Here is a 26,801-nt window from a genome sequence, read left to right as displayed (position 1 = left end):
TCATCCATCCTTCCATCCTTCCATCCATCCACCATCCATCTATCTATCCACCCATCCATCCACCCACCCACCCACCCATCCACTCATCCATCCATCTATCCATCCATCCATCCATCCATCCATCCACCACTCACCTATCCCCACCCATCTATCCATCCAACCTCCTCTTCAATTATCTCTCCCATCCCCCTCTCTTCTCTCGGTAGCTGAAGTCAGCATACTCACTTGTCTTTATCTACCTCCTTTCTTTCTGACCTCTGGGTTTCAGCTGAGCCCATGGGGCCCCTACAGCTGACAGCACAGCAATCATGAGCCCTGCCTACCGTTGTCCCCTTCCAGCCAGTTGGGTCAGGAATAACATCGTTAGGTGACTCTTCTGTCAGCCTCCCATGAGCCTGACTCACTAAACTGGCCTGGATGGGCAGACCGGGCTCACGGCAGCCAACGTGACAGCAACAAGTCAGGATTCAGGGGGCAGAAGGAAGGAATTGGTGTTGAGCTGACATCCTCTTGGGAGTTCGGCGACACAGCCCTTGGCAGAGATTTCCACGGTTCAGGGTGGCGCTGTGGAGACACTGCTGGGCAGGGAAGATGAGGCAGGCCTATTTGGGGGGAGAGACAGTCTGAGGCCAGACCACCCCTCTCCTGCTTTTTGTCCCCCACCCTCATGGAGCGCTGGTCCCCAGCACCTACAAAATGTGTTTTCTAAACACATTTGTTGGAGGAAATTTGGCAAACATAAGAAAAAGCATTATAAAGCTGATAAGAAGTAGAGCCAACCCGGTCACACTAAGCACTGCTGATACCTTGGCGTGTTCCTTAGGGTTTTAGATTTCAAACTACAACGGGGACGCGCTGTACGTGCACCCCATCCCCCCCCCGACCCTCGCCCCGCCCCACTTCACGCACCACCTCCTGCCAGGCGCTGTGACAGGTGCCTGGTCATTTTCAGTGATGGCTGGCCTTTGTCACATAGGTGAGAGCGTCGGGGTGCAGGGCCCTTCCCTGCGCCCCTCCCCCTGAATTCTCATATACTGTTCAATATCTGCCTAAATTATCGCCTCGTGGGGGTGGCCTGTGGCCAGCAGTCAGGTGGCCTGCCGTGCCTTCTGCATCTGCGGTCAAATACGCTGTGGTGGGCTGGCCTGTGGCGTCCCCAAGCGCTCAGGCCGCTGATGGTGTGGAGGCAGAGGGAAACTTCCCAGGACACGTGGCTCTGTGGCCCGGCGGGAGTGGGGGCCCAGCCCCGGCGGGTGATGAACTTCACCCAGGTACATGCTGATGAGAAGTGGACCCCTCATCGTGGCGGGTATGGCCGGAGACCCGAGGCAGCTCTGGGGGGACCCAGGTTCCCGATCCATCAGGACAGAGGCCTTCCGTGCAGCAACTCCAGGGCTCCGTGCCTGGTCCGCCTGACCACAGGGCAGGCAGGAGAGGAGGCTCTCTCCTTGTGGCGGGTGGCGGCCACCGGACCGCTAACCACGGTAACCTGAGCCCACATCTCGGGGGCATCAGGCCCCGTGTGGGTGGGCACAGCTCCAGGCCTGCCCCGAGACCCAGCCGTTGCCGTCGGGGGGCCGTCCTGGGCAACTCGGGCGCCATAACGGAACAGCACAGACAGAGCAGCTTTAACAACAGACGTCCGTGTCTCGCGCCTCTGGGGGCCGGACGTCCGAGAGCGGGGGTGCCGGCGGGGCCTGGTCCCGGTGAGGCCCTGCTTCCTGGCCCGGCCTGTGGACTCCCACCTTCCCTCTGGGTCTTCGCAGGGCGGAGCGAGGGCTGGGGTCTCTCCTTCTCCTTGGACGGGCACTAATCCCGCTGTGGGGCCCACCCTCGCGACCTCATCTGACACTAACCACCTCCCAAAGGCCCCCTCCCGACACCGTCACACCAGGGCTTCAGCGTAGGAATCTGGTGGGAGAAAACAGACATTCAGCCCATCCCAGGCACTGTCCCGTCCGCCCCTCTGCGGCAGGAACCCGCAGCGTGACCGGCCCCACCCAGCTGCAGGGCAGGCGGAAGACGATCTAGGCCGGGACGCAGAGGAGAGGGGGGAGAGCCCAGACGTGCTGAGCTGCCGGGAGCCTCTGCATGGAAGGCAGGAAAGCAGAGGGGGGAGGGGCAGAGGGGAGGCCAGCCGGCAGTGGCGGGGGCGGGGGCGGGGGGGGGGGGGGGGGGGCGGCGGGGCTGGGCCGGGGCTTCACCTGCCTCCAGGGGAACAAGAGACAGGCTTGTGAACCACCGTTCTCCCCGCTCCTAGACCCGGAAACCTTGGGGTCCCACCGTCTCATCTCCCCTTCACGGGACGATGCCTGCATGGGGTGGGGGGCCGTGGGGCCATGGCCATCCTGCACCCCGTCGGAGGCTGGCGAGGCTCCAGCCCCAGCAGGACGGAGCGGAGGTGAACAGACTGGACGCGGCCCGCCCTTCCCTCCGGTACGCGTCGTGAGTTTCTGTTTTCAAGGGGCCTGCAGAGCTCGGGCTCCGCCTTCCGAGCGGCTGCTCAGCGACCGGCTGCCCACTTCACCCGATTCTTCTGACCGTGTAGCTCTCTTCAGGGTTTGCACTGAGTGAGTTTTCCGCTGTCAAGGTTTAAACGATCACAAGAGTGGGATGTCCTGTACGTCCGTCTTCGTAGGCTTGGTGTGTACGTTAGAGGTCTGATTCAGGTGCCCCATGGCCAAAGGGACACACGCTTATGCCGGGGCAGAGGCTGCCAGGATCTGAGCCCCGGTTTTTAGAGGAGGAGGGACCTACCGCTCCAAGAGTCCCTTCCTCTCCGGGTGTCATGGAGCCTCCCGGGGGAAAGGACAGGGGGGTTGGAACCACCTGTGACCTGGGGCTGCTGTGACGGAGCCCGCGGCCAGGGCGGCTTGACCACAGACATGCAGCCAGGCGGCCCTAGAGGCCACACGCCTCCCCGGGGAGGGACCCTCCAGGCCTGTCTCCAGGCTCCTGGTGGCTCCTGGCATCAGCAGAACCCCAATCCTCCTGTGGCATTCACCCCTTGCACGGGTCTGTGGCCAGTTTCCCCTCTGTATAAGAACGTCGGTCATATTGGATTAGGGCCACCCTGGTGGCCTCATCTTAATTATATCACCACCAAGGTAGGGCCATTTGCACAGGTCTGGGGGTCAGGACTTCAGCCTAAGAATGTGGGGGACACAACTCAGCCCATGCTCTGCACCTGCTCAGCGAGAACAGAGTGTGTTGATGAGCAGGGACCAGGTGAGGAGGCGGGAGCCCAGCGAGCACCTCGGGGGAGGGGAGGCCGCACACGACCCAGAGAGGGGCTGTGGTGTCGTCACCTAGCCCCGCCCAATGAGTTAACACGACACTTGGCCGCTGAAAACAGCTGTCAGTTCTCATCTCGAGGTCTCTGTGGGCCTGGAATCCGGGCTCCGCTCAGCTGGGTGCCGGAGGCTGGGGCCGCGGTCTCATCTGAAGGGTCCACGGGGAGGCCGGGGTGGGGGGGGTCTGCTTCCAAGTTCACACACGGGCCTGTGGGCAGGCCTCCATCCCTCGCCGCGTGAGGCGTCTCGCCCAGGTCGGGAGCCACAGCCCTTTTATACCTGATCCCGGGAAGGACGTCCAGTCATTTGTGCCGCCTTCTGTTGTTCCGAGGGCCATCTGCCGGCCCAGCCCATGGGGAGGCGTGCACGTGAAGGGGCACGCGCCCGGAGGTAGGATTCTCAGGGGCTACCTTGGAGGCTGTCCACATCCACCGGAGCGCTGGTCACCCAAGCGTGGCCTCTCTGGCCTCTGTTTCCTCAGCGGCAGTGGGGTCCCTGACAGATTAGCGGGGGGCTCTCCGCTGGCCTCGTGAACTTAAACCGCTGCTGCTGCCCGTTCTGATGGCTTCAACGTGTCGCGTCCCTGACCTGAGCCGTCCTCTCCCCAGGCACCCAGGGGAGCCATCTCGGCCTCCCTCGTCCCCGGGTCTCGGTGTCGACAGTCACCCTGCCTGCCCCAGACCCATGGCGGGTCCGGCGGGAGCACCTTAGTGTGGCCCTCAAAAAAGAGGGTCTCCCGCCCCCTGCTGGCGCCCGGCGGAAGTGTCAGCAAATCGGGGTGGCTGGGGTGTCCCTGGAACAAAAGGAAGCTTGTTAGTTTCAGGCGAGACAGGACAGGGCGGGGGAAGGGGGATGGGGGAGGGAAAAAAAATCCATGTTTGCCAAACCGGGGGGGGGGAAAATCACCGTGCCTCAGTGGGGAAAGGCTTATTTTCAAGTGTATTAAAGTGATTACCCAGAGGAAAGCCAGGGCGAATGACCGAGTGGCGAGTCCCCCGTTTTCCCAAAGAGCTTCCGACGAGCAGAGCGTGCTCGCCCTCCCTGCAGCCAGACACGGCCAAGCCTTCGGTTTTAAATAGTTTATAACATCTCCGAGGCCGCGTCTAAGTGAGGGCGGTCCCTGGAGATGCTCGGCAGACCCGTACATTTAGCCAGTGATAAATAACCAGGAAAGCACAAGGCCCGGAAGGATCCCAGCTTTAATTCAAATAATTTAAAATCTAAGGTTGAAAGAGCTCTTTGCATTCATGTGGTGTTCGTGGTTCCAGCTGGAGAAAGAAAAGGCTTTGTGTGCGGGGTGGGGGCAGGGTGGCGGGTTGTGAGCCCGAGGTACGGGGACTAACCTTTTTACCACGTGCCGCTCGCAGCCGGCTCGCCGGCATTTTTCATACCGTAAGTGGCAGGCGTCGTTTCTGAAAGCCAGACGAGGGGGCAAGAAGATTTATCATCTCCGCGGAGTTCCTATTCCAGGTGAAAGGATTTTTGTCCACGGCGAGTCTGCCGAGGGGAGCCGAGGGCGCTGCCCCCTCCCCGCGGACACCCGCCCCTCCGACAGCTCAGGGGGGACCCGCTCGCACAAGCGCTGTGCACTCGGCGGCCCGGTCCCCATCACGGGGGCGGACGGGGCAGGGTGGCAGGTCCGACCGCAGGCCCGGCACGGCCAAGGCGCCTCCGAGGAGGGAGAGCCCGCGGTCAGCCGCAGACCGGGAAAGCGGCCGGGGCCACCAGGAGCTGGGGACAGCCTGGGGCGGGGGCGATGCGGGCCGCAGGGTTCGTGTTCGGTTTTGAAGGCTTTGCAGAGCTGTGTGCCGTGAGCTGACGGTGTCCCTCAAAGAGTCACGGCCACCTGAAACCTCAGAATCTGGCCAGATAAGATGAGGTCGTCTTGGATGAGAACGGGCTCCAAATCCAGTGGCGGGTGTGCTCAGGAGAAAGGGCGGACGCACCAGCCCAGACCCTCCCTCGGGGCCCCCAGAGGGGCCAGCCCTGCCCGCACCTGGCGCCCAGGGAGGGGACGCGTTTCTGTCGTCGTAAGGCCTGCGCCTGCGTCCCGTAGGAAGACAGCGGAGGGAGGTTCTGGGAACGGCTGTCCGACGTGTGCGCCGTGTGGCTGCAACGTGCACCCTTCTTCTCGATGTGACGGTGACGAACGGTGTCACCCTTCCGGCCCCTCCCCTCCTTGAGTCTGCTTTGAGGCGGCACCCGGCGCTCTGATCCCCGAGGCACTGTCCGGGGACGCGAAACAGCCCCCAACTCACCTTTCGAAAATGATCCATTTCCCCCTTTCCTGACTGTCGCCTTTTCTATTAAACGGCATCCGTGGGACCTTCACTTGGAAGGCTCCAAAGAGGAGCATCTGTTCCCGGCTTGGCTGGCGGAGGCCGGGGAGCATCTTCTAGGAGGAGCAGAGCCCAGAGCAGCACTCGGCGGGGGGGGGAGGCCGCCCCCCCGACCTGGGTCTCGGCACCGGGCCCTCCCTGTGGTCCCCCAGCCACGTCCCGTGCACGTCTCCTCTGTGCCACGAGGCGCTGTCCGATTCTGGGCGACTGGAAGCAGATCTAGGATGCTAGGGGGTGGGGGCAAGATTTCTCGAGAAACAAACACCGTCTGTCTGTTAGGAGTGGCACATTCCGTGACATTCCGTGGCACTCTGGGGAAGCGTCCCTGGGCGGAGCAGTGGGGGGGTTGGGTCTGAGGTCTGGGCGGCCACTGCGGGCGGGTTGGGGGACCCGAGCCCGGCGCCCGGAGCCTGGAGCCACCACAGGGGTTTCCCGACCTGCCGCACAGGAAACCGCAGCTGTGGGCCTCAGTCCCGCGCCCCTGCTCCGCCCACGGCTCCCTCCCACTGACAGCCGCCCCCCTGCTCAGGCCGGGGGCAGCCAGGTCGGTGGCATCAGCCCCCGGCACAGACCCGCTGCCCTGGGTGGGAGAAGCAGCAGCCGGAAGGATCTAGAAAACGTGCAAGTCACTTGGTCATAACCCTGGTACCACCATCTACACTTCTCCTTCAGGCTGAATAAAATCTGCGTGCAGACTGCTGAGTCCCGATCCTCCCCTCTGTCCTCCCCACCCCACCCCCCCGGCTTCTCTCCAGCTCCTCGGGCTTCAGGGGCTCGTCTCTCTGCCTGGAGAGGCTTTCCTCCCAATTCCCAGATGCCAGCAGCCTCTAAGCCTGAGAGATCCGTGCGGCAACTCAGACACCTGTGACCACAGACGTTGGCGTCGGTCAGAATAAGACGCTCGGGGCCCCGGGCACGTGCGGCTGGCGGCTGCCAGACCGGGCGCACAGGTGCGGGCCTGCCCACCAGGGCCTTGAGTTCCAGCGGTCAGGACTGGAACCGTGTCCGGAGCCACAGCGGAGGGAGTCTCTGCCTCCCACACTCGTCCTTGCAAGTTCTGACCGCCTCCAGCTAGTCTCTGACCGTGATCGGGTCTGTCTGTCTCTCCCAGCAGAGCTCGTGTTCCAGGACGGGCTCTGGGAGCCTAGTGTCCCAGTGCTGCCAGCCTGGCACGTGCCCCAATGACAACCGTTGGGACGGATGGACGAATGAATGAATGAATGGACGGATGAGAACAAGGTGCTTTGGGCAGCCCCTGGCCCTTCCCGGAGACCCAGTGTCCACCCCCTGAAGAGGAAGCAGCTCCCTCAAGGGCGGGATCTGGGGATCCCACGACAGGAGGGAAGGAATCACAGACGAGCTGGGCAATCCAAGGGCTCCGTCCCGCGGGCTCCCATGGGAGCAGCGACGTGTCTCTTCTCTTTCTTCTCTTCCCTTGAGGGCGTCCGCCAAGGGCAGGTGTCGAGCAGCCGGCCGGGCTCCCGTCGCCGGCTGGACACGACGCGGGAAGGCCGGCCCGCTCTGGGCGCCCAGCCCCCGGGGACGCTTTCCGCGTCCTGAGTCTGTGCCATCAGCTGCCCGCGGATCCGAGACCCGGGCCAGCGGGAGCCTCCACGCTGTCCATGGGCCATCTGTCCCCGTGGTAAGAAAGACGCCGAGGGCCACGGGAGAGCGGGTCGGCCCCTCTGCCTGGAAGGGACACGTGTCACCTCCGCTCGCGTTTCACGGGCGCCGCGGCCTCGCTCACCCGCGAGGGTTCCTGACGCGTCTCTTCGGTCGGGGGGCGTGCGCGCGTCTTCCAGAGTCTTCCCCGGCCGTGCACGCGTGGGGCTGCCAGGAGACGGGCCCACGCTGAACATCGTCCGCGTTTATCTGAAACGCGGCTGGGGCGGGCTGTCCCGTGTGTGCAGTCTCAGAGCCGCAGAGCTGGGCGTCCCTGGCCTCGTGTCCTAAGCTCCACGGCGCCGGGTGTGCGGGTGGTTGGTGTTTTCCATTCAGGAGCCTTAAACACGGACAGACGTCTTGCTCTAAGGCAGGAGAGAGAGAAGCCCTGTCCCTCTGGCTGGGAGGAAGGAGACACACGAGGAAGGCAAGTGAGCCAGGGAGCTCTGGCCCCCGGGCATCTGTGCCACAGACACGCCCGGAGCCTTCCAGAAGGGAATTCAACCTAAGAATAGAAACCGGCCCCCTTCTCCGCGGGCCCCGCCGGTCCCGCCCAGACTCCCAAGAGAGGGGCGCCGGGACTCGGCCGGCGGAGACTTGAAACACCCACCCTGCGCCTCGCGAGAGCCGGGGGTGGGGGTGGGTAACCGTTACCTGCCCTCGGGTCTTGTCACCAAGCTCCCAAGATGTCCACAAGATCGGTTAGCCGGAAGCGACCAAAGCCAGGAAAGGGAGCTTGACGGACGTCAGGAGCTGCAGACGGGGGTCCGCCTCGCGGGCGGGGCAGAGCAATGGGCCCCATTGGCTCAGCAGGGGAGGGCCAAGTGCAGCGGCTTCCCTGCCTGTCCCCTCCTGCCGCCGAACCTCTGAGGACATCACATGAACGGTTTAGTGTGGACGAGGCCAGGGTCCCCCCTTGTGCCAAGTGACCCTGCGCCCTGTCTGGCCGCCGCCCGCCCTCTGTGACGGCTGCCATCCCCCCCTCCACCGTGCACCTGCCATCGGCCCCCTAGGCAGGGCTGGGCACGCTGGGGACGGTCGGGAGGCGGTGGGGTGGGGCAGAGGCCAGTTAACAAACACACATCCAGATGGTGTCGGAGGGGCAGATATGCCGTGAGGAAAATAACACATAACATGAAACACGGTAAGGACAGACTGGGCTGGGGGACAAGTTAAACCCGGTGGTCGGGGGTGTCCCCCCCTGAGCTGAGACCCCAAAGCCAAGGCCAAGAGCACAAGGGAGACCTGGAAACAGAGCATTCCAGCATGGCAAGGGAGCGGCATGGGGCGAGCAAAGGCCCTGGGGCAGGAATCGTGTCACCCTCCCTGGCTCTTTGCCTGTCATAGCACTGGCTCTCTGGCTTAGGGTATTTCCTGACCAGCCCTGACCTGGTATATTAAAGAGGCCCCTGCGGGGGGAGGCATCACCACCAAGCCCGGCCAGAGAGGCAGCCACGTGTGGTGTCCAGGCCCCGGGGTCAGGGCCACGCTGGGTTTGCGGCAGCCGGGGGCCCGTACTGTGGGCCAAGCCCCAGGGCTCAGGTGCCCTGGCCTCCGGCCCCTCTCTGCTCCCTGGGTATGCAGCCACAGCCGGGCCCTCCCCCAGGACGTGGCCACAAGGCCTGGGCCGCTGGGGACGGACGCTCCCAGGAAGAGCTGAAATCCCGACGGGCAGGCCCCGAGGGGCCCCATCTGCGCTGGCTGTTGGCCCGCACCTTTGCCGAGTGCTCCCCACGCCCTGGCTGGGGCCCCCCACACCTTGGGCAGGGTTTGCGAACCTGCCGAGGGTCCGTCCGGCCTGCTCAGAGCCGGCAGAGGTGAGCGGTGGGCAATGGACCCCCTCACGCACGCACCTTTGCCCGGGGCGTCCTCGGCTCTTTGGGGTCCAGTCCTAGAGGTGGGATTCGGGGGGTCCGCTCGGGCTGCTGGAACAGAACACACCCGGGACCCAAGGCTTCAAGGACAGACATCTTCTCGCTGATCTGGAGGCTGGACGCCCATGATCAAGGCGCCAGCACATTCCGTTTCCGTGAGCGCTCCCTTCCTGGCAGGCGGCTGCCCTCTTGCTCACGGGTCGAGGTGGGGGGGGGGGCGGCGGGAGAAAGGGGGGAGAGCTCAGTCTTCTCCTGCTCCCCCGGGGGGCTCACCCTGTGACCTCATCTCACCCGAATGACCCCCCCCCCGCAAGGTGCTGCCTCCTACCGCCACCCCGTGGGGGTTCGGGGCTTTAGCTTAGGAACCGCGGCACCAGCCGCAAGGGGACCGGGCCCTCCAGGCACAGGTGGAACCAAGGAAGGAGCCCCCACCCCCCGATGGGCCGAGCTTTGCGTGGGGAGAAGCGGCCCCAGGAGCAGACGGGCTGATTCGCGGACAGTGGGCCGCGGCGGGGGGAGCTGCTCAGGGACGGGGTGCACTGGGCACGGGGCGCGCGCACGGGCCTCTGAGGGTGGGCACACAAGCCCCCGTCGGCATGCGCGGGGAGCTTCCGCTGTGCAAGGGCACCAGCAACTGAGGGCGCGGGGTGCCTGGGCCAGCTCCCCACCACCTCCTCCCCCAGCTTCCTCCGAGTTCGAGCGATGGATGCGCGGATCAAGTGCCAGGGGGCATGGCTGGGCTGCATGTTGGCGCCATCGTCTGGACCCGTCCGCTACCCGTCTCGGTATCAGAGACTGACCCTGGGCCCCGCTGCGACACCACCCCGCAAAGATACCAACCGGCCGCTCGGCGGCCCTTGTCCCGTGGAACCGTTTCCGGGCTGGGAAGGCCGGCTCTCCACCTGGGGCCTGGCGTGCGCTCCGGGCGCGGGCTTGCTCTTCCTGCTTTTCCAGCACCGCACCCGGGCCCCTATAGATGCGGCGCAGACACGGCGTTTTGTGAATGCGGAGCCGCTCCTCTGCCCGTGGTCTCCTCCCAGAGCCAGCGACAGGTGGGTGGCGCTGTGGCCGCGTTAGTAGCATCCACGGATTCGGGAAGCGGGCGGGCACACAGGTGGTCCCACCCATCCCGAGTGGCTGACTGTGAGCCCCCCACCCCCCACCTTTGGCCGTGTGGGTTCAGACGTTCTGGTGCCCAGAGGACGCGTGTCACCGAGGTCACGCTAGGAAGAGCCCTCATGAGTTTCGGACGGTCCTGCCTGGTCGCTCTCGCCGGACGGTGTCAGGAGACCCCCAGGCGCGAAAGGCTGACTCTGGCGGCGGCCGAGCCTGAGGAGTCTGGTGTCTGGGATGCCAGGGACTGGGACACGCCCACGTGTGCACCTGCTGTGCTCGAGTGCCCGGCTGTAGCTCTGAACGGGTCAGCTTGGGGTTGACAGCCTGAAAAGGCGTAGGACCCAGGCTGTCAGCTCAGCTGGACCAGGAGGAGTCCCGGCCCCGAGGCAGGCAAGACAGAGGACGGGGCGCGGCGAGTGCCTGTCACGGTCCTGAGATCCGTCGGGGCCGTGGGGCTGTGGTCGATGGCACCGGCTCCCTTTCCGGAAGATTCCGCAGGGATGGAGGTCGCAGACTCACCGGGACCCGTGCCCGGGGAAGGTGCGTTTCCTGAGACAAGAGCGCGTGGGTGCTGCTGGGGCCGCTCGGACCCCCCGCTGGACCAGAGGCTCCGTCTGCCCGGTGCGCCAGTGTCGATGGGCAGGACTCGCCCCGCCCTGGAAGTCAGCTGTCCCCTGGGGAGGCTTACAGCCATCTCTGCCTTCTCTGAGGCCCCAGGGCCCGGCCCCGGTCCTTCCCGTCCCCCCGCAGGCTTTCACAGACCAGCGCTGCCTGAGAACGCACACGCCATGCGTCCCGCGGCTGGGGCACCGGGAGCAAGGGAGGCCCTAGGGGGCCGGGAGGTCCGAGTGACACAGACCTCGAGAGGTCCCCGGGGACAAGAGCGCTGAGAACGAGGCCGAGATCCGGTTCCACCCCCTGGGGCCTCATCCTTCGCCGGCCTTCCTAACGGTCGCTGTGGCAGAAACAGGGCCCCAGAAACCCCAGTGCCTGCAGCCCGGTCCCAGACACTCTGTTGCTTTCTAAATTTAGAGCTTATAAAAACCACTGAATGGCTGGAAAGGGAAAAAAAAAGTAGATTGTGTGCCCATATATGTATATACGTTCAAGTGCCAGGGGTGAGGGAGACGTGGTATTTATATCCCGATGACTGGGATGTCCCCACACACTTCTTCTAAGGAAACATCCACCGTCTGAACGACCCACCACCGTTCTCCCTTGGTCCTCACACCTCTCCCTCTGGATTTGGACCCTGTCACCCCACTGGGCGTCCTTGGCCAGCCCTCCCATCGTCCCCACCCCCAGCTCGGAAAGTCCTCTGATACAAACGGGGTGGCTTCTGGGAGTGCCAGCTTCGTCCTGGGTCCTCCCAGGATGTGCCCTCTGTGCCCGCTGGGGATGTGCCCTCTGTCCCTCTGGGGACGCGTCCTCTGTGCCCTCTGGGAACGTGTCCCCCATGCTCGCTGGGGATGTGCCCTCTGTGCCCTCTGGGGACGCGTCCTCTGTCTCCTCTGGGGACACGCCCTCTGTCCCTCTGGGGACGCGTCCTCTGTGCCCGCTGGGGACGTGCCCTCTGTGCCCACTGGGGACGCGTCCTCTGTGCCCTCTGGGGATGTGTCTTCCGTGCTCGCTGGGGATGTGCCCTCTGTGCCCACTGGGGATGCGTCCTCTGTGCCTGCTGGGGATGTACCCTCTGTACCCGCTGGGGACGCGCCCTCTGTGTCCGCTGGGGACACCCCCTCTGTGCCAGCTGGGGCTACTCAGCTGATGGGGACACATCAACAGCACATGCTCACCCCTCGCACCCCGGAGGCCGGGAGTCCAGAGTGGGGCACCGGCAGATTCAGAGCCCCGTGGGGATTGTCTTCCGGATTCATAGACGACGTGTTCTCCTGTGTCCTCCCGTGCAAGAAGGGACAAGAGAGCTCTCTGGGGTCTTGCACAAGGGCACCAGCCCCATCGTGGGCCCCCCCTTCAGACATGGTCAGCTCCCCAAGGCCCCCCTCCTAACACCCTCACCTCAGGGTGACACATTCGCTGTCTGAACGCTGAGGGGGTGCTCCTGAGGCCCCCAAATAGTCCTGAAGCCTCCAAGGTCCTGCTTCAGCAAAGGCAGGCCCCTGTCTGGTGGGCAGAGGCCCTGGGACTCCAGGAACCCCTGGCTGTCCGTACACCCCAGAAACCTCATCCCTGTCTCACTAATCGCCTCTGGAGGGGGCCACGTGAAGACCCCCGAACCCAGGTCAGACTCTCACCTGTCCGCATGCTGGGGAACCACACGCACTGTCCCCGTCACGGCTTAGCGCTCCCTGCCTGGCAGGTGTGTGTGTGTGTGTGTGTGTTTGCGTGAGTGTTAAAGAGAGAGAGAGAGCTCTCCTGTCCAGGAAGATTCCAGTCGAGATAACCCGAGAACCGTCCTATTTACGAAATAGCTTAGAACGGCCAGGTAAAATATGACACACATCTCTTAAAGAGAGCTGAGCTTGCAAAAGAGTAATGGAATTTTCCAGGGGCCCAAAAGTGAATAACATGACCCAAACCAGTAATAGAGGTTAGCTAATGCCGCGGCTGCCTGGGGGCTGGCTCCCAGCTGCGGAATGTGATGTAAACGGGCTTGAAACGTGTTTCCGCGACAGGGCACGAGGCCCCGCGACACCTAGGGCCCAGGCGGGGGAAACAGCTTCTGCACGAAGCCAGCTCAGCGAACGGAGCAAACCAACAAAAGCCGCCCGCCCGCACACGGATGTCATAAGCAGGCTCGTCATCGGTCGTTACCTGGACTGAGATAGAAAGTTTGAAAGCCCGAGAAGAAGCATTTTCAGAATGATGCTCCTCCACAAAAGCAAGGGGGCCACTCACAAAAATCATCAACATCAACTTTTTAAAGTTCTAGAAATTCCCCCTAAGGCCTCGACAATTGGGAGCGCGTTCGTTCATAAAACAGTTGAATCCGGATGAGAATAGGGTGTCTGTGGCCTCTTCGCTCGCCATCCCCCCCTCCCACCCCCCGGGCACTGTTACAGTCTGAACACCAGCACGTGGGCTGTGAGAGACCAGCCTACAGACCAGGGGGACGTGTGAGTGCGTTCCCAAGGAGCCAAAGGCCACGTGCGTGTGCAGGGACTTGTGCCCAGCAAGGACCTGGGTGGGGGGGCTGTGAATCTCTCACCTCCCGCTGACCTTGAGACTCGGCATGAGCAGGAACTGAAGGTGAACTCAGAACCACCCTGCTGGGGCACTGATGTCCTTCTCAGTAAAGTCCGGAGCGCTTATTGGCTCAAGGTATTTAAGGACATCTTCTCCCAAACGTAAGCTGACCTGCTAAGCAACCAAGCAGAACTTTCTGTGGCCACCACGACAAGGACAATTGACTTCTAATTTATAGAATGAGCTCGGGAAAGTCACTAAATAAAGAAAGAGAAGAAGCAGCCAATCTCTGGGGAAAAGGGAATGTGATTTCCAGACTTGCCATGTTATATTACCTAAAATGTTGATCTGCCTTTTTTTTTTAAGTTTATTTATTTATTTTGAGAGAGAGAGAGAGAGAGAGAGAGAGCACAAGTAGGGGAGGGGCAGAGAGAGAGGAAGAGAGAGAGTCCCAAGCAGGCTCCCCTCTGTGAGCCCAGAGCCCAATGTGGGGCTCGATCTCACAAACTGTGAGATCATGACCTGAGCTGGAATCAAGAGTGGGATGCTTCACCGAGCCACCCAGGCACCCCTAAAATGTTGATCTTTCAACAAAAATTTGCCATGTGCACACACACACACACACACACACACACACAATAGGACAATGTATTCCTGCCCCTCAGGAAGCCCCATTGTTGCACTTACTAGACAAAAGATTGAAATCAGCTATTATATCGTGTGTTAACTATGCTCAGACAGAAAAAATTGGGGGCGCCCGGGTGGCTCAGTCGGGTAAGCGTACAACTCTTAGTTTCTGCTCAGGTGATGATCTCACAGTTCATGGGATCCAGCCCCACCTGGGGTCCTGCACCGATGGCACAGAGACTTCTTGGGATTCTCTCTCTGCCCCTCCCCTGCTTGCTCTCTCTCTTTCTCAAAATAAGAACTTCAAAATTCACTTTTAAAAAAAATTGAATAAATCGAATAAAGAAATGGGCAAGAAAAAGAAATAAAAGGCGTCCGGGTTGGAGAAAGAGCAAAACTACATTTATTCACAGATAATATCCTCTTGTACATAGAAAATCCCAAGAAACAAAAACCTATAAGACCTGAGAACACTGATCAGCATACAAAAAGGGATTATAGTTCTACATACTATCAGTGAACTATCTGAAAATGAAATTAAGGAAACCATTTGATTTGTGATGACTTCAAAAAGAATGAAATCGTAAGGAGTACATGCAACAAAAGGTATTTATTGCTTGCACACTGAGAACACCATGATGAAATGAAAGAAATAAAGGACATAAATAAATGGAAAGACACCTGTGATCCTGGATCAGAAGACTTAATCCTGGGAACATAGCACCATTCCCCAACTGGTCTGCAGAGACAATGAAACCCCTGTCAGATCTCAGTTGTCTTTTTGAAAAAAACAGAACCTGAGGGGTGCCTGGGTGGCTCAGTCAGTTAAGCGACCAACTTCGGCTCAGGGCACGATTTCGCAATCTGTGGGTTTGAGCCCTGCATCGGGCTCTGTGCTGATGGCTCGGAGCCTGGAGCCTGCTTCGGATCCTGTGTCTCTCTCTCTCTCTCTCTGCTCTTCCCCACTCATGTTGTCTCTCTCTGTCTCTTAAAAATAAAGCATTTTTTAAAAATTTAAAAAAAAATAAAAAAATAAAAAAACAGAACCTGATAAATGATCCTAAAAGTCATATGGAAATGCAAAAGGCCCAGAATAAACAATCTTGGGAGGAGAGAAGAAGAACAAATTTGAGCGAGGTATATCTCAAGGACACAGGAACCAATCAGAAAGCACTCACCGGCCAAAGCTGAAACAATTTGAATAAGAAAATAAATAATACTAGTATTTGATTAAAACCCAGAGGGGAAGATATCTACAAGTCCATAAGCAAATGATTGAATAAATAAATAAATGTGGGAAGGGGGCGCCTGGCTGGCTGAGTCAGAGAAGCGGGCAACTCTTGATCTTGGGGTTGAGGGTTCGAGCCCCACAGTGGGTGTAGACATCACATAAAAAAATAAAATCTTTTAATAAGGAAAGAAAGAAAGAAAGAAAGAAAGAAAGAAAGAAAGAAGGAAGGAAGGAAGGAAGGAAACGGGCAAGTCTTCACGGTAATATTCCGATTAATACACATAAAATGGTTGGATGGATGGCAATTTTAAAATCACCTCTACAAAACCGTGGTGATAACCGCTGTAGGCAAGATCCACCCATGGAAGCTAGAATTAGCGGGTAAAAGCTTACGGAGAAATGGGATGTTTGGGCAGCCTTAAAGCATTCCTCAAATACAAACGGAAAAATTGCGATTTTGCAGTGTAAACCCTGACAGAGATGAAGGTTAATGTCACTGCTACAAGCTGTGGCACCAGCCCAGGCTCCCTGACGTACAGCATCGAGGCCATAGAACTCCCTCCCCCCAAATCCACCACCACAATGTAATCATGAGAAAACAAAATCCCTGTGGGATCCGGGACTGGGTCCTGGCTCATAACAAGTACCTTAGCAGGAAACCTGGTGAAATCCAAACAAAGTCCATCATTTGGTTTTTAAAAACAGAAGCAAAAAAGTAAACATAACTATCTGGAAAAACAAATCCCTGCCCATTAAAGATAATTCCAAATATACACATAAAATATATCATCAGAATCCACGAATTTTAGAGGGTGGTCTCTGAAATATTTGATAAGTATAACATCGCGATTCTGAATCAACTGTTTCAGAAACTAGAAACAAGAAACACCTGCCCAAATCATCTAGTGAAGCTAAAATCACTTTGATAATCAAGATTGGGAAAGGACAGCACAAGAAGGGGCAAGTTATAGGCTAGATTCATTTATGATCATAGTAAAAATCATAAATAATAATCTAAAGATTAAATCCGGCAATGTGAAACATGCATACAAGCAAAACACAAAATATTATGACCCAAGTAGATTTACCAGAGGAATGCAAGGCTGGTTTAACAGTAGGAAGTCTGACTCAAATTAGTTGCCATGAGTATTAACTGAGCTCAGGCTTGAAAGCGTTCGACAGAACAAAAGTGGCTTGAACACATAAGGTTTAATTCTCCCTTGCCATCTGGCTGGCATGGCAGCTCCCTTTCAGGAGATTATCCGAGGAGCCAGCCTCCTTCTGCTTTGTCTTCATCGCCTCTGGGGTATGGCCTTCGGCTGTCTGGTCCAAGAGGATTCAGATCACAACCACATGTCTGTGTAGAGCAGAAGCTGAGAAAACAAAAACACAAACAACCAAAAAACCCGAACATCCTTCTGTGCACCATCCCAAAACAGTCCTGGAATTGCACATGTCACTCCACCGCTGTTAGTGACATCGTTAGCTTGGCCACGACTACCTACAAGGGAGGCCGGGCTGTGGGGCTTATTACCTCGGGCAGCTGAATCATGTTGAGCTGAGTCATGTTGAGCACACAGCCAACAATTCTACTGCTATGAGAGCAAATATGTTTCCATCTCTCGGCAACATGTGGTCCTCTTCTCCAGGTCTGGATGTGCCTCCCTACAGAGCAGGAGAAGACACGTCATATACCCCCCCCCCAGACAGACACCCACAACACAACGGTGGGAGCAGGAATTTCATCGGCAGATGTGATTAAGTGCTGAATCAGCTGATAGGGAAATGTTCCCTGGTGGGCCTCACCTAATCAGGTGGTCCCTTAAAGGGAGTAGGCTTGTTCTGGAAGAAGAGATTTGAAGCATGAGAGGGATGGTCTATGCTGCTGGGTTTAAAGATGGAGGGGGCCACATGGTGAGGATTTGAGAGTAGCTTCTGGGAGCTGAGAACAGACCAGCCAGCAAGGAAATACTGATTCCTGCCAACAATGACATAAGTTTGAAAGAGGACCCCTAACAGAAGGGAACGCAATCTGGCAGACACCTTGGCTGAAGTCACACGAGGTCCTGAGCAGAGAACAGCCAGGCTGTACCCTGACTCCTGACTCAGAAACTCTGAGGTAATAAAAAGGGGGTGTTGTGAGCCACCCGATGTGTGGTATTTGTTACGCAGCCTAAGGGGCTGCTACACTTTCTGTCTCTGCTTACAAGCGACTAGCTCCATTTTGATGTTATTCCCATCCTTACAGACTCACAAAGCAGAAGAGTCTGGAAGCAGATGCATCATATGGACATTTGACTTCTGACAAAATAGCAGCACAGAGGAGTGGGGAGAGGAAGACATTGTTAAGCAATTGTCCTGGGTCAATTGGATAGTCACCTGCAGAAGAAAATGAAAATTGGTCCCTACCTCACACCATGCAAAAAAATATACCCAGATGGGGTGTAGCTGTAAATGTAAAAGGAACAACGATAAAGCTTCCAGAGGACATCGTGGAGTATGTTCACGACCGTGGGCAGGCCGGGATTTTAAGCAGCACTCAGAGGACTAAACATAAGAAAGGGAGTAATAAACTGAACTGTGTAGAATTGAATTTCAATCATTAAAAAATGCTACTATGAGAGAAAAGAGCAAGCCGGCACGTGGAACAGCACCCCTGTGGCAATACAATTGGTGTTCGCAGAGGACACAAACAACAGGCAACCCTACAGGAAGGTGGGCAAAAGTCTTGAACAGGCCCCAGATGAGGGAGGGACACCACAGGGCCAGACGACCCGGAACAGCTCCCGGCCTTCTTAGTCGGCAGCAAAATGCAAGTCAAGGCCACGGTGAGCACCACCGCACACCTCAGCCGGCCGTGTGCTGGCAGGATGGGGAACGACAGGCCCCCCCGTGCGCGGCCAGAGGGTCTGCAGTAGGGCGGACCCTGTGAGAGACTGTTTGGAAGTCCCGCTAAAACCAGAACGTCACTCAGATCCAGGTGCTGATGCCCAACAGAAATGGCGCCCACGCGAATCAAAAGGCATTTACAAGGTGGTTGATATGACCCTCAATCAAAATATCATAAAACCGGAAATGACCCAGCTTCATCAATGTTAAAATGTACAGATCTATCGTGCATTAAAAATTTTTTTTTAACATTTATTATTGAGAGACAGAGAGACACGGAGCACGAGCAGGGGAGGGGTAGAGAGAGGGGGAGACACCGAATCTGAGGCAGGTCCCAAGTTCTGAGCTGTCATCACAGAGCCCGACGCGGGGCTCGAACTCACAAACCGCGAGATCATGACCTGAGCCTGAGTCAGTCGCTCAACCGACTGAGCCACCCAGGCGCCCCAAATCTATCACGCATTTAAACAAGGGGCCACTATGAAGGCACAAGAAGGCAACGGTGATTATTAACAAGAAGGCCCTGGTGATTATTCTTGGCAATGACACCGTGCACCCCACACACAAACATGGCGCAGAAGAGACCAGACACGGCCGAGCAGGCTGCGTGACTCCACTCGCGCAGAATTCAGGAATAGCAACGTGTCCACAGCAGTGCAAGTCAGGACAGTCACTACCTTCAGTGCAAAGGTGGGGGTGTAAAGGTCCTTCCCCAGGAAGGACCCAGCCGTCTTCTGGGGTTCTGGAATGTTCTTTTTCTCAGTCTGGGTTCCGAGTGAACGGGTGTGCCCAGTTGTTGAAAATGCATTCAATCGCACACTTACGACTTGCACCTTTTTTTTCTGTGTGGTGTTGTATTTTTATAAATGTTCATTTAAAAATCAAGAATGGGGCACCTGGGTGGCTCAGGCGGTTAAGCGTCCGACTTCGGCTCAGGTCATGATCTCGCATTTCGTGGGTTTGAACCCCACGTCGGGCTCTGTGCTGACAGCTCGGAGCCTGGAGCCTGCTTCGGATTCTGTGTCTCCGTCTCTCTCTGCCCCTCCCCTGCTCATGCTCTGTCTCTCTGTCTCTCTCTCTCTCTCTCTCTCTCTCTCAAAAATAAACATTATAAAAAAATTAAAAATCAAGAGTAAACAGAAAAGATAAGACATTCCAACAGAAAAATGGGCAAAGGCTATGAGTGTTTTATGGATGCAGAAACAACCGCCTGGGCATTGAGGCAGCGATGCTCGAAGTCAGCAGGCAGGAGGGAATGTTAATTAGGCTGCCCCACAGATGCCCGATGGGCAGCCACACAGGGTCTGAGGCACCAAGCGGGGGCGACCTCTCTCACACCGCTGGGGCCAGAGGCCCCCGAGTCGGTCCAACAACCCCCCGTGTCATTTGGCCAGCTTCGTCTGTAAAGTCACACCTTCTGCCAGCAATCCCACCATTAGGTGCGTTCCCTAAAAGAGCTCACTGGTGTGCACCCAGGAATCGCGTGCAGGAATAGCCCCGAATGCCATCACCAGGACAGCGGGTGAACACCGCGGGGTGTAGCCTCGCTCCTCCCAACGGGTGCTCCACCCGACAGCACATCACACGGGAAGCCACTTACAGCCCGTCCAGACCACATGCAAAGCAGGACTAGACGTGCGATGCCCAGCGGAAGAGTACAAACCAGGCCTGGCAACGATCGAGACCAAATCTGAGAGATTCCAAGTGGAAACAGGACGGAATCAAGGGCTGTCCAACGAGATAAAGGTGACAAAGGTGGGCGGGAGTGTGAGTAGGGGGGTTGCCTGTTGTTCTCTGTACTTTTCTCTATGCTTGTAAGATTCCAAGGCGGAAGAGTCCTGTGAAGAAGCCGACGGAAATGAGAACACAGCCTGGCTCCCCTCCCCCGAGCGAGGCCCCTGTGCCCCTCTGCCTGCATCTCCCCCACGGGGATGTGGTACGGTGCGTCTTCCTAAGGGTCCCTAGAGGAACAGCCTTGGGTTTTGGTCCCAGCTCCCTGGTCCCGGGTATCCCCAGTCCCTCTTACTGTCCCCACCGGAGGACACCACGCAGGAAGTCTATGGAATGAGTGCTGGCACGGGGAGGCTGTCCCCACACCGCTGACTCCTACAGCCTGCCACCCCACCAGAGATCTCGCTCAGCCAGACCGAGCGTCAGGCCACCTGGACCACAGCGGTCACTGTGGTCCATCCCTGTTGTGACCGTGGGCAAGTGCTCGGCTACCGTTCAAAGGAGAGTCCGAAGCTCGTGGAATGCTGGGCCCAGGTTCCCACAGGTGGGGGTCACAGGAGGGCCACTGCTCCACTTGGCCTGTATTTCTCTGGCCCGGGGCACCGTAGAGGGAGGGAGAGGAAGGCTGTGGAGCCTGGGCCACCCCTAGTTAATGGCCCCTGACTCTCACTTCCCCGGTGTTAAGCCCCCCTCCTCCCTGCCCACTAATTATCTGGAGGTTTTCCAGATCCTGGGCCTGAAAAGGGATTTCTTGGGGGATTTGGGTTGGACAGGGAGAGCCTTTCCTGCAGGAAGGGCCTCCAGGTGCCCGGCCCCAGTCCCAGACAGAGGGCTTCTTCTTCATCTGGTCTCTGTGCACATGCAATTTATTCACTGACTTCCCGGTTCTTCTGGTCTTCACTGAACCACCAGCCACTGGTGCAAGCCCCATGGCCTACCCCATAGCCCAAGAGAGGGTGGTGTATTGCCATAATTCCAGAAGGGAATTGTTGAACACTTAGTAGGATCCAAGTAAATACTTCTTGGATGGATGGATGGATGGATGGATGGATAGATGAAATGAGTGGGTTGGTGGATGGGTGGATGGATGGATGGATGGATGGATGGATGGATGAGCGTGTTGGTGGGTGGGTGGACAGATGGATGGACGTATGGATGGACAGATGAATGGATGTATGTATGTATGAGTGAATAGATGGATAGATGAATGGATGGCTGGCTGGCTGGCTGGCTGGATGGATGGATGGATGGATAAGTGGATGGGTGGGCAGGTGAACAGACAAATGATTGGGTGAATGGATGGGTGGATGGATGGATGGATGAGTGGGTTGGTGGGTGGGTGGATGGATGGATGAATGAGTGGGTTGGTGGGTGGGTGGATGGATGGATGGATGGATGGATGGATGGATGGATGAATGGATAGATGAATGAGTGGGTTGATGGCTGGGTGGACAGATGGATGGATGTATGGGTGGACAGATGAATGGATGGATATATGTATGAGTGGATGGATGGATAGATGAATGCCTGGCTGGCTGGCTGGCTGGCTGCTGGCTGGCTAAGTGGATGGGTGGGCAGGTGAACAGATGAATGATTGGGTGGATGGATGGGTGGATGGATGGTTGGATAAGTAGATGGACGGTTGGGTAGGAGAACAGATGGATGAAGGGATAAGTAAATGGTAAATAGACGAGTAAATTGGAGTAAACTGATGGCAGTCTCTGCAACTTTTGACTCTACCTGAAGCTGAGGTTTCCTCTTGGGGTATTTATTCAGAAAACTCCCACCAACAGCTCCCTTGGGGTCTCAGGAGCCCCAGTGAATGGAATCACAGTCCTCACTGGCCAGGAAGCCACATTCAGTTTAGCTTTTACGACAACAGAAAGCATGTTCTAAGGAATCCAAAGCAGTTTCCATACCTCCAGAAGTGGGTCAGGAGGGGGCAGCTTCAGTTGTCTGAGCAACAGTGAGCTTTGGATTCAGCTTCCAGGCCCTCCTTGTCAGGCTCACTTTTAGGAATATTCTGAGTCCACCCCGGACTGGATGGGGCACGCAGGGCAAGGGCCCTTTCGGAACAGCAAGGACACAGGCCCTCCCCTAGTCCCGGGGAGAGCTGGGAGCTTTGGGATTGGTATCTTTTTCTGAGAAAGTGGAAGTCATGAAAACTGAAGCCCATTCTTCTCAGCAAGGTCCTAGACACTGTAGAAACCACAAGCAGCCCCTGGCTTCCGGAACTTTCCTCCTAGATTGGAAGATTCAGCTAAGATATTAAAAACAGGAGCACCCTGTCCAACAGCTACAGTTTCAGAGTAAAGCCAGGTGTTTGCACGTCAGGAGCATACGAGCAGGAAAGAGCCCAGTGGGCGTTGGGAGGGTAGGACGCTGTCTGGCAAAGGGGAGGCCACATCCGCGAGGACCCACAGCCTCTGAGCACGTTTGGCAGATGCACTGGTGGCTGCAGTGGTCTAGAAAGACCCGAAATCTTGGCCCAGGGAAGAGGAGAGACCAGGGTCCGCCAGGACACAGCTGGCCAAATGGTAGGGGGTCTCCTGTAACCCACACAATAGCAACCGAGGTCTGTGGGGCTCTTCCCTGGGGAGGTTTCCTAAGAGACCGTTGCTGGTCTGTTGTGCAGAACGTTAGTGAGTTTTGCATATGCCAATAAAAAAAATAAAAGCCGCTATTAAAATGAACCCCTGGCACATACCTGGTTTAGATCACATAGGAGCTGGCCTTTTGCACTGGAATTTGCAGCATCTGTCGCAATTAAGCCTTGCTTTTTAGCTTCAAGATATTAGCCCGATCACTAGTGTTCTGTTTGGACATGAATAGCGCATTGTTCTGCCCCGAGCAGCCTGCAGCCTCGCAGACACCATTAAACGGCTTTGCGGCCCAATTAGAAATGGAGGTAGGCTGGCGGTGGGGGCGGGGACTGACCACCAGGGCCAGGCGCTTCATGGACACAAGTCAGGGGAGGCAGCTAACGTGGACCATGTGTGGGAGAGCGGGCTCCGACACGCACGGCCGGCTGCATGACAAGCAAAGACGTGTTCATCCATCTTGACTTTGGACGTGCCCCTGGCCCAAACAAGGTGGCCAGAGCAGGGTGTGGGGCGGCTCCCTGGGGCCTGAGAGATGGACGTCCTGGCTGACGGCAGGGCCGAGGGAGTTCTCACGGGAGGCCCACGCGGGGTTCCCACCGTACCCACCAGCTGCATCCTCCCAGCCCCCCCTCCCTGTGGGGGCACGCATACACACTTGCACACACTCAGACACATGTACCGATGTGCACACAGTCACACGCACACGCATACATTCACACACCGTCCTTCTCACATGCACAAAACGAGGTATCCCACTATCGCCGCTCCCTCCCACCCCCATACCTCCTGTGACCAGCACATTATTTTGTGACCTGATGTTTTCCCTCCGCAGCTGAATCTAGGAAATACGTTCGGGCAAATTGAGGGGCATCATCAAGAAGAAAGGATGTTTGAAAAGATGACAGATGGATAAATGGATGGATGAAAGAAAATATGGATGGATGAACCAGTGGATGGATGGATGGATGGATGGATGGATGTTTAGAAGGAAGGAAGGAAGGAAGGAAGGAAGGAAGGAAGGAAGGAAGGAAAGAAGGAAGGAAGGAAGGAACAATGGTGGCTACATGGATGACTGGGTGGATAGAACGATGGACAGATGGATGGAAGGATGGATGGATGGGTGGATGGTTGAATGGATGGATGGATGGATGGATGGATGGATAGATGGATGGACGGACAGATGGATAGAAGGATGGATGGATGGATGGATGGATAGATAAGTGTAACTGGATGAGTGGTTGGAAGGAAGAAAGGAAGGAAGGAAGGAAGGAAGGAAGGAAGGAAGGAAGGATGGAGGATGGATGGATTAATGAGTAGTAGATAGGCAGGTAAGTAGAGCCGTGTGATGGAAAACACTAGAAGGCAATGTAATGGAGTGAGATTCTGAATATCGTCTTTCTCCTCTTGCTTTTCTGGATCTTCCAAATCCTCTGCAGTGAGCATGAATTGCTCCCGTGACCTGAGGCAGGGATTCCAGCACTAGCCGTCCCCTTCCCAAAGCCAAGAAGAGGGATTCTGAGGCACTAAGAGCTGGCCTGTGCTGGCCCTTGGTTTGAAAAAGAGGGGCCTCTTCCTTCCCTGGCTCGGGCTGGCAGCCGCTATGACCTCATCCCTGTGGCGTGTAACTCGAGAAGCACGTTGGGAAGCGTTGGGCTGATTGATCACGCGTGCTGGTGTCCTCTCCCGGGGGCCTTGGGGCCGGGCTCGGCGGGCAGCCGGATCGGGGCCGGGAGCCTCATCTTTATTCCGCAGGGAAAGATTCCGTCACACGTGCAGGGTCCCCTGCCGGGTCCCGGCCCCTCTCCCCTTCAGGTCTCACTGCCCACCCTGCCGTGCTGGCTCCCTGGGGGGGGGGGGGGGGGGCTGTGGGTGTCACCCCTTCCCCGGGCAAAAGAAGACAGACAACGGGGCGGCTGGGTCGGGAGGGAGCGGACAGGTCCAGGCGGCTGACCGACACCCCGGAGCAGGGGCAGCGGTTTCGTCTGATGTCTTAAGTCTGAGGCTGTACCGTGAGCAGGTGTGCTTGAGAGGCCCAGGAAGCTGTGGGCTTTGGCTTTGAAAGTCCCCGAAGCCTCCGTGCTGAGGCGATAAAATGGGGAGACGGTGTCCACCCCTCAGGGTGGCTGAGGCACTACAGGTGTTCAGCTTGACCACGGGGCCCAGGTCACGACCGGCCACCGGTGCTGCCCGGTCTCCTGCGGTGGGTTTCGAGCATCACGTGGACATCCCACCCCTGGCTGCCGGACCCCCAGCAGGCAGGCGGCACCGGGACACCCTCCCCCTCCCCCTCGCCCCTCCCACATCATTTCTGTGCCCCGTGGGGGGAGGTGTGGTGCATGTCTCAAGCCTAGGAAGGGGCACCTCGTGGTGGGGGTGGAGGGGTCGCTCTCGATGTCCCCTTTTATTCCTTATTAGGTGAGCAGTCAGGACACGGGTCTCTCCGTTAGAATGTCCCTGGACACATCGCAGAGACCTCACGGCCCGGAACGCTCAGGATGGCACTCGGTGAACGTGTTGGTCCTAATCGCCCCTGCGTGGTGACCCCCGGGCCGGGCACGGGCCCCTCCCTGTCCAGACTCACCTCGGGGTCTCCGAGGCAACAGGCTGGCTTTGAGGTGTCGCCTGCCAGGCTCGCCAGGGAGGAGGGAGGACAACCCTGCGGGAGCCCCTTGGGAACAGCTCCTGGAGTCTCTGAGCCACATGGGAGAGGTGGGACCCAGGTCCCCACGGCCACCCAGGTTGGCCGCTCCAACCACCCACGCAGGGCCAGAGTGGACGGGGCACCGTTTCTAACACTCACGCCAACAACTGGGGCCAGAGGCGGTCCTCGTCCTCACGCCCCTCTACCCAGCGGGGGCTCGGGAAGGTGCCACAGCAGAGCCGGGATCCAGCCGCACGGGTCCGGGTCTTCCCAGAACACATCCTTCCTGGTGTCGGGTCGGACGGCCCGGGCCAGGGCACCCGCGGTCCCTGCCACCCCCGTGGGGCTGGCCCGCCACACCACATTAGCTAATGCAGTGCACAAAGGGATGTTAAAAGAATCGATTTATAGTAAAACCGGCCATCTATTCCAGGGCAAAAACAATTACCTTTATGTTCAGGAGAAACTGGAAGAAAGCACTTACTTAAATTGCTGTCTTATAACTGCCTAAGGAGCTATTTTCAGAAACCGCTCAAATGTTTTTTCTTCTCTTCCCGGAGAAATCCCCCTTGCTCCTGCCCCGGGTTTGCCAGGCTGGGACCTGGATGGCACACAGCTGCAGAGCTCAGGGGACCCCCACCCGGCGCCACGGCTCCCGCAGGACTCCCTCCCGAGGGCCGGGCCAAGTGGGGGGTCCCGGGCGCCTTCCCCGAGGCGTCACAAACGCGGACTTTGGAGGCCACGGGGCTCACATCGCCGCTTCTCCACGGTGGGGAGACGCAGGTCAGGCCCCCTCACTGAGGCAGTTGAAAAGTAAACATAGCCCCCAAATCACGTTAAATATGTTAAGCAAACACACGGCAGGCAGCGTGGATATTAGGTCATTTCTCATAAATATTAATACCGGAGTTTTTCCAACGGGGACAATTAATGAAACAAAGCTGCCTGTTCACTCATGGACGCACAGCCCTGGAGCGGGCCCAGCCGAGGGGGGGAAATCGAGGCAATTCAGCCCCCAAAAAAGGCTTCTCAGGCGCTCACACGGAGGCTGACAGTTGAGGCTGGCACGGGGCGGACTCTCCGAGGACCCTGGGGCCTGCCCGCCAAGGGAGGTGACAGGTCGGTGACAGAGGGCATGAGGAGGCCAGGGCTCCGCGGGCCTCGGGGCTGCCCGTCCCCGTGGCCTCCTGTCTGCGGGGTCTCCCCGAGCAGTCCTCTCTGGGCTGGGACCCCGCGTGTCCCCCGGACTGGGGCCGACCTGCCCGGAGCACCTGGAGAGGGAGTTCGTGGCTCCACCCGCATCCCACAGCATCCGGATCTGCCCGCCGCTGCCCGCCTGCACCAGGGCGGGGACGGAGGAAGGCCAAGCCCTCAGCCAGGAGCGGGGCCAGAGGGCAGAGCTGGGCATGCCTGACCACCGGGCTCCCCTGCCGGGCCGCCCGCCCGCACCCTGCTCCCTTGGGACCCCTGTCGGCCCACCTGTCTGCCCGTTGGCCCTCCGGAGGCCCGGATGGGGCTGAGGAGGGCGGTCTGCGTGGCCCCGTGGGCTAGTACAGGCCACTGGGCCCCTCTGGTTCTTCAGAGCTAGCATTGTGGCAGTGAGCCAGCACTTGCCTGACTCAGTCTGACCGGGGGGGGGGGGGGGGGG

The 26,801-nt window shown here is 58.2% G+C and overlaps 1 protein-coding gene and 3 long non-coding RNA genes across 6 annotated transcripts; 2 read left to right on the top strand and 2 right to left on the bottom strand.

Moving 5' to 3' along the window:
* Positions 1-3,469: 3,469 nt before the first annotated feature.
* Positions 3,470-4,981, bottom strand: LOC121019563 (uncharacterized). 3 transcript variants are annotated; one of them, XR_005785687.1, is made up of 3 exons: positions 4,249-4,981; positions 3,704-4,086; positions 3,470-3,572 (listed from the first exon to the last, which is right to left on the bottom strand). It is a non-coding gene; the product is annotated as an uncharacterized LOC121019563 (long non-coding RNA). The 3 variants fall into 3 exon arrangements; XR_005785685.1 differs by lacking the exon at positions 3,470-3,572 and having other exon boundaries at positions 3,701-4,086; positions 4,249-4,561; positions 4,637-4,981; XR_005785683.1 differs by lacking the exon at positions 3,470-3,572 and having other exon boundaries at positions 3,701-4,086.
* A 4,872-nt stretch (positions 4,982-9,853) lies between these two features.
* Positions 9,854-10,631, top strand: LOC121019552 (uncharacterized). The gene is made up of 2 exons (XM_040459069.1): positions 9,854-10,220; positions 10,352-10,631. Exons 1-2 carry the CDS (start codon positions 9,871-9,873, stop codon positions 10,602-10,604), a joined length of 603 nt encoding a protein of 200 aa, XP_040315003.1. The 5' UTR covers positions 9,854-9,870; the 3' UTR covers positions 10,605-10,631.
* A 1,876-nt stretch (positions 10,632-12,507) lies between these two features.
* Positions 12,508-13,245, top strand: LOC121019557 (uncharacterized). The gene is made up of 2 exons (XR_005785680.1): positions 12,508-12,604; positions 12,921-13,245. It is a non-coding gene; the product is annotated as an uncharacterized LOC121019557 (long non-coding RNA).
* Positions 13,246-15,541: 2,296 nt separating this feature from the next.
* On the bottom strand, positions 15,542-22,708 carry LOC121019550 (uncharacterized). Its single transcript, XR_005785660.1, has 3 exons — positions 22,617-22,708; positions 16,824-16,954; positions 15,542-16,662 (listed from the first exon to the last, which is right to left on the bottom strand). It is a non-coding gene; the product is annotated as an uncharacterized LOC121019550 (long non-coding RNA).
* Positions 22,709-26,801: the final 4,093 nt, after the last annotated feature.

The sequence above is a fragment of the Herpailurus yagouaroundi genome, unplaced genomic scaffold, assembly GCF_014898765.1.
Source record: "Herpailurus yagouaroundi ecotype Mexico unplaced genomic scaffold, PumYag 77, whole genome shotgun sequence".
Taxonomy (NCBI): Eukaryota; Metazoa; Chordata; class Mammalia; order Carnivora; family Felidae; genus Herpailurus; species Herpailurus yagouaroundi.
This window is presented reverse-complemented; position numbering and strand designations above follow the sequence as displayed.

Excerpts from the sequence above, each read along its gene's own strand:
- LOC121019552 (XM_040459069.1), top strand. The coding sequence starts at position 9,871 with ATGGATGCGCGGATCAAGTGCCAGGGGGCATGGCTGGGCTGCATGTTG. Across the intron at positions 10,221-10,351 it reads CCTCCCAGAGCCAGCGACAG|ACGTTCTGGTGCCCAGAGGA; the intron begins GTGGGTGGCGCT and ends GTGTGGGTTCAG.